At 43.2% G+C, this 20297-nt stretch overlaps 1 protein-coding gene across 1 annotated transcript in view; it reads left to right on the top strand.

Annotated features, from left to right (window-relative positions):
* Positions 1–1935: 1935 nt before the first annotated feature.
* ATP6V1C1 (ATPase H+ transporting V1 subunit C1) overlaps positions 1936–20297 on the top strand; it is a 43180-nt gene continuing 24818 nt past the window's right edge. Inside the window, exons 1-3 of the mRNA XM_012925629.2 lie at positions 1936–2102; positions 16232–16400; positions 18197–18264. Of these exons, the coding sequence (XP_012781083.1) occupies positions 16269–16400; positions 18197–18264 (200 nt within the window). The 5' untranslated portion in view covers positions 1936–2102; positions 16232–16268. The remainder of the gene's footprint in view (positions 2103–16231; positions 16401–18196; positions 18265–20297) is intronic.

Genomic DNA, 20297 nt, shown 5'->3' with positions numbered 1-20297 from the left:
AAGCAGTGGAGAATGGCCCAAAGCTTTGAGGCCCTGTACCCACATTGGAGACTTGGAAGAGACTCCTGACTCCTGGCTTTGGATCAGCTCAGCTTTGGCTGTGGCAGCTACTTGGGGAGTGAACCAACGGATAGAAGATCTTTCTCTCTGTCTCTCCTCTTTCTGTACGTCTCTGTAAATCTGACTTTTCAATAAAAAAAAAAATCTTTAAAAAATTGCTCTGTCAGTTAATTTGTATGCTTGTTTAAACTTCAATGAAAGTGAGGTCCAGCACAATGGCTAAGTTGGCTAATTCTTCCCTTGCAAACACAGGGATCCCAAATGGGTGCCAGTTTGTGTCCCAGCTGCTCCACTTCCCATCCAACTCCCTGTTAGTGGCCTAGGAAAACAGTAGAGGAAGACCCAAGGTCTTGGGACCCTGCATACAAGGGAGACCTGGAAGAAGCTACTGGCTTTAGTTCAGGTTCAGCTCCAGCCACTGCAGCCATTTGGGGAGTAAATCAGTGGATGGAACATCTTTCTGTCTCTCCTCTCTGTAAATCCGTCTTTCCAATTAAAAAAGAAAGTTTAATGAAAGTGAAACACATTTCAGAATCCAGGCCCTAAGCCACAATGGCTGCATTTTAGGTCCTCAGCAGCTGTTCCAGGTCAACGTGTCCTGTATAGATAGTACCACAGAAAGCTTTCTTCAACAACAAGGATCCAAAAAAAAAAAAAAAAAAAAAAGTTGCCTGAAGGTTCATTCTGGGGTGCCAGAGAAAGCCTCTGGAATTTCTGACACATTTCCACAGCTGTCCCACACAGCTGGTTATTGGGATTGCCTGAAAATTCACCCAAACCCACTGAAGCTCATCAGGTGCATGATGGTTTAGTTGACCGGTACCTCCTGTCCACTCTAATTCTGAAGCTTAACAGATTATCTGATGAACTTCCACAAGGACTTGCAGCATTTGAAAGACAGGACAGGTCAGAAGACCTCGGTCCTTATAATGTACAGTAGCAGCAGCAATCGTTTCCTGGGCATTGTGCTAAAATGTCCAGCTCTGTGCTAAAGGCACACTTGATTAAATCATGGTAGCACCTCTATCTGCATGATTACCACTACTTTGCCAGTGAAGAATCTAACCCTTCCAAGCACAGGGTCACATACCTGGGATTTCACACCAGGGTGCTTTGCAATTTCCTGTTAGCCCAAAAGGACAAAAGTAGAAAAATCTCAAATCTCTGCTATTTCCCAAATTTGATGTTGGAAACTCGAGGACCCACCCCCCACCCATCTTCCCAAGCACACGCAAGGTTCTGCAGCGCAGCCCGCTACCTGCTTTTCAAAAAGGCCACACTTTCCGCTTCCATGCCTGTGTTCCATGCAGGTTCATCTGTCTGTGAGGATGCAGGTTCATCTGTCTGTGAGGCCACAGGCACCCCTGGGCCAGCATCATGCTATCGTGGAGAGAAGGATTCGCTTCAGCAGGTCATCCTCAAAAACAAAACCAAACAAAACCCCACAAACAAAAGCAGCACCACGGTGGGTGCAGGGCAAACGGACTATGCACATTTATGGAATGAAACTGAAGCGGACGGCAAGGAAAATGTGAATTAAGGGACGTGAACCACTAAGCATGTTACTCAGCGAGACTGAGGAAAATTTCCGAGCGAAGGAGCCCAAGATGGGGCTGAACAGAAATTCTGACCCACAGAAACCTTCTCTTGGAAAATGCTAAGGATGGCGGCGGTGACGCTCCCAAGTGGCGGCCGAGACTCGGCGGGCGACCCTGCGAGCTGCGGGAAACCGGATCCAGCCGGGAACTGCCCGCCAGAATCCCCGGGCGCCCGGCTCTCCGCAGGCGCACGGCTCCGCCCATGCCCCAGGCCCGGCGGCGGTGGGGGGCTGCGGCTGCGCAATGGCGCACCAAGCGCGCCCGGTCAGCTGACTGCTCCGTCCGGCACGTGACTTGCTGTGTGGGCGCTGGGGTCGAGGAAGCCGTGAAGCCGGAGCTTAGGTCGGGGAGGGATGGAGCGCTGATCCGTTAACGTCTACCAGGCTGCCTGCCTCCTTACCTGTACCTACCTGCTGCCACTTCCTCGGTTGACACCTGCCTTGGGTCAGTGAGCGATGGCTGTTCCGGATGGCGAGCACTAGCCAGGCCGGAGCTTGCGCTGCGGTCGCCGCCGGGGAGGGATGGGGGTGGGCGCGGGGGCCGAGGCCGGGGCGGTGGGGCTGGAGCTGTCTGGTTGGATATGTCTGCTTTCTCGGCGCCTTTTCACCACAACCTGGGGCTTGGCTTCCGTTTCTAAGGAGGAGGGGTGGGAAAAAGAGGACAGAGATAAAAAAAAAAAGAGAGACCCAGGGCGTCCGGGACCGTTCTCTTGTGAGCGTCACAGTAAATCCGTGCCACCTGGTTGAAGGCGGCGACAGGTGACAGAATACCCAGGCGAAGACTTGGGATGGTGTGTAGGAGGTCACAGCGGAGGAGGCTTCAGGACGTGTACACCCTGGCGTGGAGGTTAAAGGGCGTAAGAACGCTCCCCTCACTCCCCCACCTGACTGCACGCAGTGGACCCTCCAGAGGGCACACAATCCTGATAGGGGCAAGGACAGAGAGCCAGAGAACTCAAACCATTTTTGAAATTTGATTGCAGTGGGGGAAGGGAAGTCCATAAAAAGAAAAAAAAAATCCCAAAAGGAAACTTGCCCGAGTGTCATAGGCAAATGGGATCACCTGAGAAACACAGGACAAAGAGGAAGCTGGGCTTCTTTTCAGAGGGCATACGTAGTGTGTTAAGGCGGAAGGAATTTAGGAAGCAGTCGGGACTTGGCGCTAGGCCCTTGGAGGAGTGGGGCTCCTCAGCGTGGAGACTTTAGGAGTTCACACACCAGTGTTGGGGAGAGAAGTCACACACCCAGCCCATTAAAGGATGTGTGGTTGTTTTTTTTTTTTTTCCTATATAATTATCCAAGAACATGCCAAGTGCCTTGAGGGTGTGGGGCAGGGCCAGTGTATGGACTCCTGCCTGGGGCAGCTAGCTAGCTGTCCTGGAGGAAAGAGAACTGGGAAAGATCGGGGCAAGCCGGTGGGAGTTTCGCAGGTGTGTATGTTTTCTTGGTTGCGAGGGACTTTTTCTAGTCAGGGAAAGCCCACAGGGTATGAAGGCAGAATCAGAGAGAAGTGTATCGGAGGGAGTCAGAAGTTCAGGTGTGGTGGATTGCTTTGTGGAAAAGTGGAGAGTATAGTAGGGGCTGGGTCAAGAGAACATTTGAATAATGGTTATTTACATATTCATTCAACTAATGGTTATTGAGTGAGCGCTGTGTGTTTCCTGTGCTGAGGCTAGAGCTTAGAAAACACAGTCTCTTCTTTCCAGAGTGTATTATAGTCATGCTGAGGGGCTGACTTTTAAATGTTACTTATTTGAAAAACGTTCTTTTTTTTTTTTGAAAGGTGACAGGGAGAGACAGAAGATAACGTCTGTGCATGGGGCCAGTGGAGCCAGGAGCTTGGAACTCCATCCAGGTCTCCCATGTGGGTGGCAGAGGCCCAGGCAGCTTGGACCATCTTCTACTTTTCCAGGCATATGAACAGGAACCCTCAGGACTTGAGCCGCTGCTAGTATATAAGATGCTGGCATTACATTGTATAGGATAGGTGGCAGCTTAACCGCCTTACCCACAGTGCTGGCCCCTGGCGGGATGGATTTTTGATGAATCTCATACAAGTGTAAAATGTGCTTTCAAGAGCCAATGGTGTGAAAGAGTTTACCAGGATCATGGCCGATTTAAGAATGCTTTGCTGAGTTTTGACCTGAGACCTCAAAAGGGGCAGAAAGGACGAAGTAAAGGTGTGAGTGAGAGGAGCAGCCCAGGCTCACGGCGCAGTGTATGCCAGGGCCCTGAGGTGTGTGGAGGAATAACACTTTTGAGAAGTTGTGGGAGGACTAGTGTGGCTCTAACAGGGAGGGTACAGTGTGAGAAATCTGATCAGGAAAGCTGGTCTGTTTTTTTCCCCCTAAAATCAGAGGGAAGTCGGTGAAGAGTATAGGCAGTGGAGGGAATCCAACTGTGGCTTCGAGATCATCTTGTGGCATGTGAGGAAGGTGGCCAAAGTCAATGAGGGGAGACTAGGTGAGGGGAACATTGTAGAGTTGAAAGGTGTATAACCTCCTGTATGTACTGAAGAATGACAGAGAAAGTCTGGTTGGGCTCAGCTCAGCGGAGCTAGGGGTTGGTGGAAGTTCCTGCCCTGTCTGTCTGTGTTCTCCTGGGTCTCGGAAAGATGGAAGATGAGAACACTATTAGGTGTGTAGATAGGAACCTCTCTAAATCCTCGGGACTAAAAACAGGTGAAATACCTGGTGTGACCCGAAGTCTTCTGACTGCTGATGTATTTATTCCTGCTGCTCATTAGTATGTTGTATGCTCTTTGATTTAGCCCTTGGAGTGAAATTTTTCTCTTAGGCCAGCTCTAAGGGGTCTGATCAGGAACTGCTTGAGCCTGTGTGCAGCCATTCAGCTTGCAGCTGAGTTGAAGGAGATAAGAGTAACAGGTGAGTGGCAAGCCTCAGGTTTTCAGCCACAGCAGGTAGGCTAGGAGCAAGCCTGCGCTGGTATTGAAGACGGTGCCTTGGGCTTGTGCCCCAGACTGCCTGCATCCTGTTCCCTTCTGGCGTGCCTTGGTGAATTCTAGGGAAACAGAGCTTAGGGCTTGAGAGCTACTTGGTTAATGTAACTCTGTTTTTAAAGCTGAGCAGGAAATACTCATTTTTATTTTTAGGGCATTAGTCTTAGGAATCTCATTTACATTCATTTTTGCTACCTAAAAAGAAACCATGAGACTTTGAAAATCTGATTCTGTGTTCTTTCCAACACATGTGTAGTAATTCTGCTGGCTACAAAGCAGTGACAAAATAAACCTGCACAGAAGATCTCCTCAAGCCCACAAGCCCACAAGTCCCAGTGCAGTTTTCAAAACTTCCTTCTGCGTGGGAGTACTGGTGTGTGTAACCAGATTTGTTCTTTTGTTTATTTTGATTCATCTGCATGCCCTTTGGATGTGAAAGTATGTATTTAGTTATAATTTCATCTTAGATTTCCATTTTCTGAATTTTTTTTAAGACCTTATAAACAGCATTAGCATGATGCCCTTGGAAAGATGGTCAGTCAGTTAGGGCAGTCTGACATTTTCAGTTGACATGCGTGATCCTTGGAACTAGAATTTTCAAACTATATTCTTTTTAAAACAAGACTTATAAGCACTGTGATGTCATAGTAAAGCTGCTGCCTGCAGCTTTATTTATTTATTTTTTCTTTTTCTTCTCACCTGGTAGAAAGCCTGATAGGAAGTAGAGCAGCTGGGATATGAACTGGTGCCCATATGGGATCCCAGCAGATGCAAGGGCAGGATTTAGCCACTAGGATATCGCATCAGTCCACTAATAGGTTAATTTCATCATGAAGGGTTTTCTTTTTTGAGCCAGCCTATAGTTTCTTTTTAAACAAGATTGATTTATTCTTATTTGAAAGGCAGAGTTACTCAGAGAGAAGGGAAGATTGATCCTGTTACTGCTGGTTCATTCCCTAAATGACCACAACAGCCAGAGCGGAGCCCATCTGAAGCCAGTATTTTCTTCTGGGTCTCCCCCTTGGGTGATTGGTCCCAAGGACTTGGGCCATCCTCCACTGCTTTCCCAGGCCATACACAGGGATCTGGATCAGAAATGGAACAGCTGGGGCGTGAACCAGCATCTCTGTAGGATGCCGGTGCTGCAGGCTGACGCTTTGCATGCTACGCCATGGGTGCTGACCTCTATTTATTCTTTTTTTGTGTGTGTGTGTGGGTGCTCTTGGTGCTTTGGGTAGGATCAGCCCTCATTTAGCTTCCCATCCTCTAGGTGGTGATTAATGTTCCCCACATGGGAACAGTGTGCAAGTGCTCTGTGTATTTCCATATTCCTCCTGGCGGGGAGGTGCTGTTTGGTTGCAGAGCATGCGGGTGGTGCCATCCTTTATTTGTTGGCCAGGTATTGCAGGACACAGAGATTCAAAGTAATTTTTTAACAAACTAACATATCATCAAGTTTACTAATTTAATGCTCCTTTTTGAAGTTTTTTTTAAAGATTTACTTATTTTTATTGGAAAGTCAGATATACAGCGAGGAGGAGAGACAGAGAGGAAGATCTCCATCTGATGATTCACTCTCCAAGTGGCCACAATGGCCGAGCTGCTCTGAACCAAAGCCAGGAGCCAGGAGCTTCTTGCAGGGATTAGAACCGGCACCTATTTGGGATCCCAGCATGTGCAAGGCAAGGACTTTAGCAGCTAGGCTACCGTGCCAGGCCTGCCTTTTTGAAGTTTTAATGTAACTGTTATAACACTAGGTATTTTTCTAAGTTTTCATTTATTTGAGAGGCAGGGGAATGAGTTCACATCTTCTTGTTCACTCCCAAAACCCTATGAGGACCAAGGTTTAGCCAGGGCCAACGCCAAGCTCCAGAAGCTAAATTTCAGTCTCTCACGTGGGTGGTAAGAACCCAGCTATTTGTACCATCACTGCTGCCTCCCAGGGTCTGCACTAGCAGGAAGCTGGAGTCAGGCACTGGAGCCAGATGTCCAGCCTAGACACCCTGATTGTAGCATATGGGTGTCTTAATTGCTAAAATGAACGCCTACTTAGAAACTATGTATTTCTTTAAGAAACTTGTATAAAAAGTGCATGGATACCTCAAAATAGATTCCTTTTAGTTCCATTAAAATGTAGTTAATAATTGTGTGTCTTTGGGCAAATTATTTTATTCATTCTTTCAATGTCTGCAAGTGAGGCAGTCACATGATAACATCTACTTTGAAGGAATTAAGCATAAAATTGCTTAATATGTTGATGTGCACATGGTACATGTACAGTGGTTTTTTTGTTAAGAGTTATTTATTTTTTATTGGAAAGTCAGATATGCAGAGAGGAGGAGAGACAGAGAGGACGATCCACTCCCCAAGCGGCCGCAACAGCTGGAGCTGAGCCAATCGGAGGCCAGGAGCTTCTTCCAGGTCTCCTACAGGGGTGTAGGGTCCCAAGTCTTTGGGTCAACTTTGACTGCTTTCCCCGGCCACAAGCAGGGAGCTGGACAGAAAGCAGGGCTGCCAGAATATGAACCAGCACCCATATGAGATCCAGGTGCATGCAAGGTGATGAGTTTAGCCACTAGGCTACTGTTCCAGGCCCATACTGTATTTGTTACTGGTAATTACAGTCTTAAGCTTACAGAGTCACAGGTGGGGAGAAGTCATTAATTTGATAAATGCACCCACCATGTTTGAGTTACAGCATTTTCCAGCAGTATATGCTGTTGTGATTCAGTCACTGTTATAAATGACCATCCCCCAAAGAAAAGAGAAGCAGTGGTTAGGGAGCCTTGAGTGTTATTTCACGGAATCCCCTGACATGGAAGGAATTGCTTGTTCTCTGGGTCACTGCTGAGTTGCCTGTGAAAAGAGGGAATTTTAGGGAGCTCAGGAGGCTGTGGTTGTGATCAGTAGTAGGTATGCTATAATGTCTTCCTAGCTGTGTGTGCCAGTGCAGGCAGTTTTACCAGAAGTTTCTAGAAACTTCCCAAGATTATTTTAAGTGTTATCTCCCCAACTTAGCTAGCTAGGAGCCAGTTTCATCTAATCATCTATGTGAAAACAGGACATTGTTTTTACAGATTTATTTCTAGTCAACTATGGAATGAAAAGATGATAGTCTACAGAAAAATGCATCTATTAAAGGTAAAATTGTCTTTCATACTTACACTGATGGCATGAAATTTGGGGAATCTTTAATAGGATTATAGAACATCTATGGGTCAGTTAAAAATAAAATGCATTAAAGTTAATATTTATTTCATAAGGTACATGCTCTAACAATTTGAATGTCTCATTCCATGTGAATCAAAAAAAGTATTCCCTGGGCTCGGCAGCATGGCCTAGTGGCTAAGGTCCTCGCCTTGATCCCATATGGCCGCTGGTTCTAATCCCGGCAGCTCCACTTCCTCTCTGTTTCTCCTCCTCTCAGTATATCTGACTTTGTAATAAAAATAAAATAAATCTTAAAAAAAAAAAAAGTATTCCCTGAAAGATAAAATCTGCCTTTTGGATGCTGGAAACCTTTAAATAAATTATGTTGTGAGTAAACCCCTCCCACAGTCCCAATGCAGCTGCTTCTGTTTGAAAGGATAAAACTTGCACGCTCAAAAGGAAAGCATTCTTATTTTTATTTGTTGGGCTAGTACTGTTTAGCCTAGGATGTGGTGTTTTTTGTTTGTATGGCACTGGTGCTATGTAGGTTAGGATGTGGCGCTTTTTAAAAATGAACGAGCTGTGGTGTATGTTGCATACCAGTCAGCTGTGTTACAAGCTGATGTGCACATTCAGAAGCTGGGTGGTAGCTCCCTGATGTTTCAGGTATACCTTTTCTGGTGCTTGTGGGAATAAGCTGCTTAGTAAACTCGATAGTCATCCTTCAGGATCTGAGAGGCATTGGTTCTGGATACTGTGGGGATACCGAAATCTGAATGGTCAAGTCCCTCATACAAAATTACATAATATTTGCATGTAATTTATGCATGTCTTTTTGAGTACATTAAATCCTTTCCAGATTACTTGTAATTTAATACAATGTAAATGATGAGTAAATAGTTACAAAGTGTTGTTTAGGAACTAATGATGAGAAAATGTGTCTGTCTGGCATAGACATATTTTTTTTCCCCTGAGTATTTCCCACTGGTGGTTGGTTGACTCGTCACCTGGGGGACCGGTGCATGTGGAGGGCTGATTGCATTTCCAATAGCTGAAGAGGAAGCTTTTATTCATAGACCACCTTCCAGGTACATCTGATTTCTGGGGAGAGATGGGTGTGTTTCAGAGAGTGTGGTGTTGGCATCAGCTAAGGTTGAGGTTCCCATTGGGATGCTCAGCTGCTTTGTCCGGTTGCCCCTCTCCTGGGCCAGGCACTTCCCTTCCTGCACAGAGGTGGTGCTGGCATGTCTCCTGCCAGGCTGTCACTCCAGCGTCTGTGTTGTGGTGACAGTTCCTGCTTTATTGTTTTAATTTTACATTCAAAGTAGTTGTGGTAGGAAGTAACTCACAGACTCAGACTGTGGGAGTAGAATGTAGGTAATGCAATCAGGAGCTTCAGCACTCTAGTCAGCAGGTTTAGCTTTTGTTCCTTTCTTCCATTATGAAAAGGAATTTACTGCTTCTAAAGGAAGGCAGTATACTTACTGCGCTCAGACAAGATAGGAGGATTTAAAACTTTGATTCCTGTTTCCCTCATTTTTTTTTTGCCAGAATTTTCCCATCTTGGCCTCTGCATAAAGAATCCTGCCCAACCCCTTCACTTGCTTTACTTACTTTTTTTTTAAGAGATGTAGGTTATGTTTTTATTTTTTAAGTTTTTTTTTTTTTTAATTGGAAAGGCAGATTTACAGAGAGGAAGAGACACAGAGAATGATCTTCCATCCTCTGGCTCACTCCCCAAGTAGCCACCACCACTGGAACTGAGCCAGTTTGAAGCCAGGAGCATCCTCTGGGTCTCCTACATGGGTCCCAAGGATGTGGGCCATCTGCTGTTGCTTTCCCAGGCCACAAGCAGGGAGCTGGATGGGAAGTGGAGCAACTGGGATGTGAACCGGTGCCCATATGGGATCCTGGTGGATGCAGGGTGAGGATTTAGACATTAGGCTGCCACTCTGGGCCCTATACATAAGGAATTTAAAATAAAACAGCAGTCTTGAGCAAAGCAAATATTTATCCATTTTTTTTCTATAGGAATATACAGAAAGAACAAAAACTTTAAAATTTACTCGCAAAAGATAATTATTTACAGGGTTTTTTTTTTATATAGCTTAATGTTTGGACCTACATATATTCCTGTTTGCTTTTTTAATGTAGGCTTAGCTAGGTTGAAGAATATGCACAGTTTGATCAATAGTGCTAAATTACATTTCACAAATTTATCCTTTTCAAAAAAAACCCCTTTTATTTGAAAGAGCAACAGAGAGGGAGAGAAATAACTTCCATTTGGAGATTCACTTGGGTGAGTTGTGGTCAGGTGCCATGTAAGACCTTTCAACAGTAGGCCACATATCCAGTGGTGATCCGTGAGATTGTGTCATCTGGAGTTATCATAGCCATCTTAGTTAATGCAAGTGGATGCTAGCTGTTTGCATGATGAAATATTCTGATGATGCATGTCTCAGAGCATATCCTTGTGGATGAACAATACCTCATGGTACTAGCCTCTTTGAGTATTATTCCCTAAGCTACCAGTTGTCCTGCAAATTAATAATTGTGAGATAGTGGCTCAGAAGTGTGCAGCAAAGTATCAAAAACAGATGGCATCTTTTCCTCATCCTCAACAATGAAGCCCTAGAAATACAAAAGGTTCAGCTCCACTTGAGAGCTAGAATTGGAGAATTTTCCTAGATATTTCTAGACTATAGTTCTGTTTAGACTTGATCATTACCTTGTTTCCTTTGATTCTGGTAAAAGTTCAGTGAAGTAAAAAGGACAGGTGTTATTTATAGATGAGAAAATTTTTTTTCGTTTCTTGAAATCCTTTGGGAATGTGTTAGATGAAAAAGCATTTCTGGGAGTCTACGGAGTGTGACAGTGACATCTACTGTGAAAGCTTGGGGGGTACAGCCTTTGCAGAAGCTGCAGTTTAGACAATCTAGTGCAGGAAGAATTGACTTGTTTACCTGCTGTTTGTAGGGGATAAGAAATATAAAATATGTCCTCAAATAGATTGAATCAGAACCACTTGTATAAAATGATATACAAATAAAACCTCAATTTTCCATGAAGCTAATACCATTAAGAACTGAGTTACTAAAACGTTTAAAGAAGCCATTGTATTCTCTAAGTGTTTTAAATAGGAAGGTACTCTTGTAATCACTGTGCGGGCTGAAAGAACTAGATTCAGTCAGTACAGGAGTATTAGGAAGAGGAAGGCAGAGATGGGGGACATAGTCAAGGCCAAGTGGCCCAAGGGAAGAGTGAAGGGAGCAGGCCTTGGAGCAGCTAGATGAAGTGACTGGTGCAAGAGGCAGGAGACAGCTCTCCTTCTTGTGTCTGGAAATGACAAAACATCTGCCTGAGATAGGTAGAAGGTATAGCTGGAGCTCCTCCCCTTGCTTCAGTATGCAGTTAGACTGCTGGCTGTATTGACCCAAAAGTACTTTATGAAAAATCCAAAACAGCAAGAAAGCTTATGTTCACTATTTTATATTTGATCATAAGATGATACTAAACACATGGCAACATTTCTACCAGGAAGAAAAAAAAGTATACACGATGAGTTAACTTGGTAACTAGTTTATTCTTAAAATATTGTACTTCAAAAATGTTACTAATTTTTTAATGAATTTTCTAAGCAGGCTAATTTTTTAACTTATACACAATGTTTTTACTTAGTTATACTTAGTTTTGTGATAATCCAGATACACAGAATATGTTTAAATACTTCAATTGACACATTCCTATACTACTACCTAGATTTCACAGGTGTTAACATTTTCTCATATTCGAGAAACAAATTTTTATTTGAACGAAATAAAATCTTATATACACAGCTAAACTGCCTCTGTGCTTGCCTGTTGTACTTTCTGCAAGCATGTGATTGTGAACAGTATAGGCCAGTGTGTGTTTTTTAAATTGTGGAAATAGAAACTCATAATATTGATTTCTAAATTTATTTTCATCTGCATGGAAGGCAGGGTGACAGAGACTGAAGCAGAGAGATGTTCTCTCCACTGGCTTATTCTCCAAATGCCTGCAACAACCAGGGTTGGACCACACTGGAACCAGGAGTCCAGAGCTCCCGAGCCTCTGAGCAACTGTCTGCTACTTCCCAGGCAGATGCTGGGAAGCTGGATTGGAGTGGGAGAGCTGCAGCTTGAACCAGCACTCTGGAATGGGATATGGGCACAATAGGCAGTGACACAGCCTGCTGCCTGCCATAGTACCAACCCGGACATAGAGTGGACAGCCACCTGCCAATTATCTCCTGTTATAGAACAAACCATCCAAAAACTTAGTGGTTTAGAGCTGTGATCTCTTAGCTCTTGTTCTCCAAGTTGCCAAGGTCTTGTAGAATTACCAATGCAGCTTGGAGATGATGGGCAGGAAGGTCCCAAGCAGCCTGCCTTGGATGTCTGTTTCCTCTTGCATAGCCTCTTCTTGTGGTCTAGACTGGCTTCCTTACATCATAAGGGGAGGGGAGGGCAAGCCACAGAAATGGAAGTTGCAAGGCCTCTTGAGATCTGGGCTCTGAACTTGCATAATGTACCTTTATGTGTTTTTGTGGTCACAGCAGGTTGCAAGGCCATACCTTTTGGTGAAAAGAATAACAAAGTCACATTGTGTAGGAGCATGGCAGAAGGCATTACCTAAACCACAGCTTCTGCAAGACATTCTACCACGTGACCCCATTCTCCAATTCAGCTCTTTTACTCCTATCTGTCCAAAGAAACTTCCACAAAAGCAGACTGTACTTACTGCAGTTGTTTATAGCGGAAAAAAAAAGGGTGGGGGACAAGAACTTACCAGAAGGAAGGTGGGTCATACAGTTTATTCATGATAGAATACCATGCAGTATTGAAAATAAATGACCCAGGCCCGGTGGCATGGCCTAGCGGCTGAAGTCCTCGCCTTGAACGCCCCGGGATCCCATATGGGCGCCGGTTCTAATCCCGGCAGCTCCACTTCCCATCCAGCTCCCTGCTTGTGGCCTGGGAAAGCAGTCGAGGACGGCCCAATGCATTGGGACCCTGCACCCATGTGGGAGACCTGGAAGAGGTTCCTGGTTCCCGGCTTCAGATCGGCGCAGCACTGGCTGTTGTGGCTTTCACTTGGGGAGTGAATCATCGGACAGAAGATCTTCCTCTCTGTCTCTCCTCCTCTCTATATCTGACTTTGTAATAAAATAAATAAATCTTAAAAAAAAAAAAGAAAAGAAATGACCCACATGGATCGCCACAGGTAACTCTAAAAATGAGAAAAAATCAGGTTGGAAAATAGGGTAAGGGGCCTGACACGGTAGCCTAGTGACTAAAGTCCTTGCCTTGAATGCACCAGGATCCCAGATGGGCAGCGGTTCTAATCCTGGCTGCTCCACTTCCCATCCAGCTCCCTGCCTGTGGCCTGGGAAAGCAGTAGTAGATGGTCTCCCTGCACCTGCATGGGAGACCTGGAAGAAGCTCCTGGCTCTTGGATTTGGATCAGTGCAACTTTTTCCGTTACAGCCATTTTGGGAGTGAACCAGTGGATGGAAGACCTTTCTCTCTGTCGTCCTTCCCTCTGTGTATCTGACTTTCCAATGAAAATAAAAATCATTTAAAAAAAAAGTATAGTTGGATGATGTGGTATAACCTTAAAGTGTTACATTTTAAGTTTCTTTAAAATTTTTTATTTCCATTTTTATTTGAAAAGTGGAGACACAGGGAAACAGAAGAGAGGTCTTCTATCCACATGCAGATGCCTGTAACAGCTGGGAATGGGCCACACTGCAGCCAGAAGCCTGGAACTCAATCCAGGTCTCCTATGTGGGAGACTCAAGTAGTTGAGTCCTCATCCACTTTCTCCTAGGGTGCATACCATAAGGAAGCTGGATTGAAAGTGGAATAGCTGGGACTGAAACCATTTACTCTGACATAGGATGTGGACATCCCAAACCATGGCCTAACTGCTGTGCCAAATGCTTACCCCAGCATTTGAAGTTGCTAAGGTAGACTGATGAGAATTTTGTTTTTGCTTTTTGTTTGTTTGTTTGTTTGTTTGTTTTTTTAAAAAGATTTATTTATTTTTATCACAAAGAGATACAGAGAGGAGGAGAGACAGAGAGGAAGATCTTCTGTCCGATGATTCACTCCCCAAGTGACTGCAACGGCCGGTGCTGCGCCGATCTGAAGCTGGGAACCAGGAACCTCTTCCAGGTCTCCCGCGTGGGTGCAGGGTCCCAAGGCCTTGGGCCGTCCTCGACTGCTTTCCCAGGCCATAAGCAGGGAGCTGGATGGGAAGTGGAGCTGCCGGGATTAGAACCGGCGCGCATATGGGATCCCGGCACGTTCAAGGCGAGGACTTTAGCTGCTAGACCACGCCACCGGGCCCTGTTTGTTTTTTTAAATCAAAGGTTATCTTTGGATGACACCCATGGGTCACCAGGTTAGCAGTACTGTCACCTGACCAGACTGAGCACTCCGTCTAGGACAGTGATCACAAGCAAACCCATGGTTAGATTGTTGGTTGTCTGAGAAGTATAGCACCTGCACTTGAGACAGTGTTACTCTTCATCACCAAGAGCTAATGAAGATGCAACTTCATTAGTAATGTTGGAAAAGCATCTTAGAATACATTTTTTGAGTTACTCATATGTAGTACCACCATCTTGTATTTAACTTCAATGAGTTTTCAATTTCTTATCTGTAAGTGAAGGAGAATGTTTTTCTTAAGGAATATTGACAAGATTCATTGATTATAAAACATTTAGAGCAGTAACTGGTAGATGCTCTATAAACAGTAGTTAGAAAAAGTGTATGTATAAGAGGACTTCTGTGTTATGTTAATTTTCAATAATGTCATAATGAGTAGATAGGATTTCTTTAGGTAAAATGGGATACTGAAGTAGTTAACTGTCAACTATGATTATGAAACTAAGAATTTAAATTACAAAATCCTTTCTTTGCTGGTATTGTGGTATAGTGAGTAAAACTGCCGCCTGTGACACTGGCATTCCATATGGATGCCAGAACAAATCCCTGCTGCTCTACTTCCCATCCAACTCCCTGGTAATGTGCCTGTGAAAGCAGCAGAAGACGGCCTAGTGCCATGCAGCATGGGCAACCCAGAAGCTCCTGGCTTCATCCTGGCCCAGCCCTGGTGGTTGTGGCCATTTGTGGCGCAAACCAGCAGATGAAAGAGTTCTCTTTGTCTCTCCCTCTTTCTGTATCTGCCTTTCAAGTGAATAAAACCTTTTTAAAAAGTCCTTTCTCATTTATTATCTGATTTTGTTCTTTATGAGTTGTATTCTGTCTCCCAGTTTCAGAGAGGGTTCTCGTGAAGGCCAATTAAAGCAGAAGCAAAGACCCTGTAAGCGTTCCACTTCTAGCAGTGATTTTGTGTTTGGGTGTTTTCCTACTTAGATTCTGAGTAGATTTGTCTCTGTACTTCCCTCCCACCCCCTCCCCTCCATGGGTAGAGAGGAGAAGGAGGAGGAGAGAAAGGACAAAGGTTATAGAAGTGTTAATGCAGCTCCTTGGAAAGGGAACTTCACAGCTTGTTTCTTACTCAGACCTAGTGATGTATGAAATGCTCTTGCTCAAAAGTCTAATGTTGTAGCTAGACAAGCAGTCAGCAGGCTCTTAGCCTGACGGTTAACCACTCACGTCCCACATCGGAAAGCTTGTGTTTAGGTCTCAGCTCTGTTTTCTAACTCCAGTTTCCTACTAATGGCGGACCCTGAGAGGCAGTGATGGTAGCTTCAGTGGTGATGGCCCAATCAAGGCCTGTGTGAAGTCTAGATTGTGTGTCTGTGTCCTGACTCTGGCCCCAGCTAGCCTCACATGTGGTTGGTATTTAGGGAGTGAACTACCAGATGGGAGCTCTGTCTGTTTCCATCTCTTAAATTAAAAATGGCCAGGCATGTTGGCAAGATTTTTTTTTTTTTTTGTAAATCAGTTAATGGCAGTTACAGATGTGTCAGGGACTAAGAACCTTTCTCTAGATTGCAATTTCCCTAAGGTAAGTAGAATTTACTAGTTATTTGAGTACATTGTAGAATGTGCTAAGCCAGGGCAGCAGATTTATATGATCAGGTATATTGATTTAATAAAATTCTCCAGGATAAAAGGTATTGTGTGTATGATTTTCTATTTTGGCTCTATGTTTTAAATGTTTGAGAAAAACCTGTAAATTTGTGACTGCAACTTTCTTGGTTAACAGAAATTCTTCTTGAGTAATTCCCTTTTAGGAAGAGAAAGAGAACTTCATATATTAGGTTTGGGCATCTGTTTCTCATTATTATCATAGATATATCACTTTTTACCAAACTTACTTCCAGGTAAGTTTGACTTTGCTTGATCCTAGGCTGATGTTACAAATTAGGTTTCAAACATGTTCCTACTTTGTTCTTCTTTTGGTGTGACTCTGAAGGGCCTTGGAAACAAATGGTGTTAAGTGTAGTCTTGTTTTGTTTTGCATTTCAGAGTTTCTGGATTTCAGAAGACATTCCTAGTAACAAACATGACTGAGTTCTGGCTTATATCAGCTCCTGGGGAGAAAACCTGTCAACAAACATGGGAAAAACTGCATGCGGCGACTACAAAGAACAATAATCTTGCTGTCACTTCCAAGTTCAACATTCCTGACTTAAAGGTGAAGCTGCGCTGTACAGGAAGTGTGTAGGAGAGGAGAACCAAATCCGACTCTGGGTAGCAATGGGGTGATACCCAGTTTCCTTCAGAAGAAAGCCCTCTTGTCGCCAACCCTTGGCATAGTTTAAAATGTCTCTTGCTCTTTGAAATTTTAGGACTAGGCTACCAAAATTAATTCTCACTTTTTGTTTGTGCTTTTTAAAAAGTTATTTTATTTGTATAAAGTGAAGAAATTCCACAGTACATGTTTAGGAATATGATGATACTTTTCATACTGTCCTCCCTGCTGTCCACATTCCTCACCCTCCCTCCTCGCTCTTTCTTTTTAAATTTTTACAACGGCATATCTTCATTTCACTAAGCGAGCAGAAGCTTAACACCCCTTTAGGGAAAGATGTCAACATGTGGCAAATAGAAGAAAAAAAATCCTGTTATTCCTTAAGAGTATAAAAAAGGCTGTAAACAGTAATCAAATCTCAGAATGTCAGTTCCACTCATATATTAGATTATCAATTTTTTGTACTCTGTATTAGTTACCAAAGACCAAGGAAAATATATTTGTATTTTAGGACTAGCTTATATCAGTAAGCATAATGGTTTCCAGTTGCATCTGTTTATTGCAAAAGACAAGATATTTATTCTCTTTTTTATGGCTGAGTGGTGTTCTCTAGTGTCTGTCTCACACACACACACACATATATCACATTTTCTTTCTTTTCTCATCTGTTGTTGAACACCTGGGTTGAGTCCATGTCTTAGCTACTGTGAAATGAGCTGCTATAAAGCATGTGAATATATATTACCCTCTGTATGTTAATTTCATCTTGTTTGGTTAAATTCCCAGGAGTGAGATGGCTGGTCATATGGTAGATCATTTGTGCTTTTCTAAACTGTATCAGAAATGTTATGAAAATATTTCATATGTTCACAAATATAATTTTTTGGAGAGGAAAACTATGTATTGTTTCAAGCTTTTGTTAAGAAATTCATATTATGCTGGCTAACATTTTAAACCCTTAACAATCTCTTTAATTATACTTTGCAAATATGAGTTACTTTTTCTAGTTAAACTCTAACTAAAAAAACCCTGTAATCTAGCAGTTTCAGAGTGAGGCAGGCTACCAGTTATCAATTGACCAAACTTTTGGCAAGAATGAAAAAGAATTGATGCTTATATTTTGCTGATTAACTGAGTCAGCCATAGATAACATTCATTTAAGAATACTTAAATTTCTGCTTCATTTTAAGACATTTTTTATTAAGATACAGAGCAGATTTCTTAGGTGTAATTCCTTCCCTGGATCCTTCTTTCCTTTCCTTTGTGCTTTTTTCTTTTAATTTTTGCAATAACATTAACTTCAATTTATAATCACAGGCTTAATGCACCACTAGCCATAATGTTCCACAAGTATTGGTTCTTACTATTTTTGGAGTTAGGGAGTCCTTTGAGACAGGACAGGACATTTCATCCAAAACATGCTTATTAGCACACAGGTAGGTGGTTTTGTCCACAAACTCGATTACAGACACTTTGACGCTTGGGTGTGAACCTCTTGCTCTGATTGCCCGGGATGTAAAGCAGAACTGGAGATGACTGGCTGTTCCTAGGCGCAGTGCAAGCATAGGCCTGCCTTTGGGGTGTCTTCATGTCTCCCCTGGGGCTTTTGCCTATGCATTAGAGGGTTATCTTGTGGATGTGTGTGTGTATGCTTTGTGGGCCCTTTAAATCATCATGTTATATCATCTTACAAGAAAAAAGATGAAGAGAAATACTGAAATGCCATGTTTTCCTTCTAGGTTGGCACATTGGATGTCTTGGTTGGCTTGTCAGATGAATTGGCTAAACTGGATGCATTTGTAGAAGGGTAATGTATGCATGGAGTGGAGCATAATGAGAGACACCTCGGGCTACCTGGATATTAGGCTGTTATCTTACATGTTCTCTGTTTGTTGAAATGGTTGTAGTAAATGATGGTTTATTTTCTTTATGATGAGATAATAATATGTGCCTGTGAGCATGATTTTAAAATATTATCTTGATATAGTATCATACAATTCACCTATTTAAAATTAGAAATTCAGGGCTTGTGTTGAGGCACAGTGACTTAAAGCTGCCATGTGTAATACCATCTTCCCGTATCAAAATGCTGGTTCAAGTTGTGTTTTGCTCCTGATCCAACTTCCTGTTGATGTGCCAGGGAAATTAGTAGGTGGTCCACGTGTGTGGTCTCTTAGAATCCAGCTAGGGGACCCAGATGGCAAATCCTGGTCTCTGGTTTTCCGCTGCCCCAGACTAGGCTGTTGTGGCTGTTTGGGGAGTGAACTAGTAAGTGAAAGATTTTTTTCTCTCTCTTTCTATTTCACTCTGCCTTTTTAAAGTGTGCAATTCTGTGATTTTTGGTACAGTCACAGAGGTATACAGCCATTGCTACAATTTTAGAATATTTTTTATCATTGCTATCAAAAATACCCTGTTTCTGTTCCCATTAGTTGTCATTCCCTGTCCCCCACCATCTGCTACCTACTCTCTGTCACTATAGATTGGCCTGTTGTGGACATTTCATGTAGGCGGAACACAACACATGGTCTTTTGCAACATGGTCTTTTGGTTTAGTGTAATATTTTCAAAGTTAATCTTTGCTGTAGCTTTGTCAATATTTCATTTCTCTTTCTTGCCAGATAATGTTCAAATGTATAAATGTATCTCATTGGTTCATGAGTTGATGGACAGTTAGAGGTGGTTTTCACTTTTTGGCTTGTGTGAATACTGCTGTGAACATTCATCCACAGCAAGTTTTCTTGTACTCCTATGTTTTCATCTTGAATGAGTGTGCATGTAGGAGTGGGATTGCTGGGTCATCGGTAACTCTGGTTAGCTTTCTGAGGAGTGGCTGCCAGGCTCTTCCCAAAGGTGGGTGCTCCATTTTATGTTCCCACCATCAGTGTGTAGTGTGTAAGGATCCTTATTTCTTCACATCCTTGCTAGTGCTTGTTACTGTTCATCTTTTTGCTTACAGCCATTCTAGAGGGCTTTAAGTAATTATCCTTTGGGTGGTGGTTTTAAGATTTATTTTTTTTTTAAAGATTTATTCATTTTTATTACAGCCAGATATACACAGAGGAGGAGAGACAGAGAGGAAGATCTTCCGTCCTATGATTCACTCTCCAAGTGAGCCGCAACGGGCCGGTGCACGCCGATCTGAAGCCAGGAACCTGGAACTCTTCCAGGTCTCCCACACGGGTGCAGGGTCCCAAAGCTTTGGACCGTCCTCAACTGCTTTCCCAGACCACAAGCAGGGAGCTGGATGGGAAGTGGAGCTGCCGGGATTAGAACCGGCGCCCATATAGGATCCCGGTGCGTTCAAGGCGAGGACTTTAGCTGCTAGGCCACGCCGCCAGGCCCAGAAAATTCAGTGATTCTTAAAGTTTTTTCTGAATTGTGTTTTTTAAAATCACTTTTGAAATAGTTACAGTGCATATTATAGTTGAAAATGAATATAACATCCTTGATAACTTTCTGCATTGACAGAGTCAGTCTGCAATCGTTTTGACTCGGAAAACAGAGCTTTTAAATTTATGTTGCATATGTAAATAAGTAAAATGTTTAAAATGCAGAATTTGGGGGAATCTCACAAATGTGCTTTTGATTGAAGCTTTAAGTGAATAGGCTTGATTAGAGAGAAACTTTCTTGAGATCTACATAGTAAGTTTTCCCAATTGTGCTGTTAGGCTCTTCTGAACAGAACCTCTACAGAGCGACCACGAGCAAGCCTCAACAAATCCACGGACAGTGGAATCAAAAGACGTTTATTTTGGTGGGAAAATTACTTGAAATCCATGCCTAAAAGTCTTCATAAAGTTCATAAAAATGTATATTAATGAAAAAACTATGGATTTC

The sequence above is a fragment of the Ochotona princeps genome, chromosome 9 (genome assembly GCF_030435755.1).
Source record: "Ochotona princeps isolate mOchPri1 chromosome 9, mOchPri1.hap1, whole genome shotgun sequence".
Taxonomy (NCBI): Eukaryota; Metazoa; Chordata; class Mammalia; order Lagomorpha; family Ochotonidae; genus Ochotona; species Ochotona princeps.
This window is presented reverse-complemented; position numbering and strand designations above follow the sequence as displayed.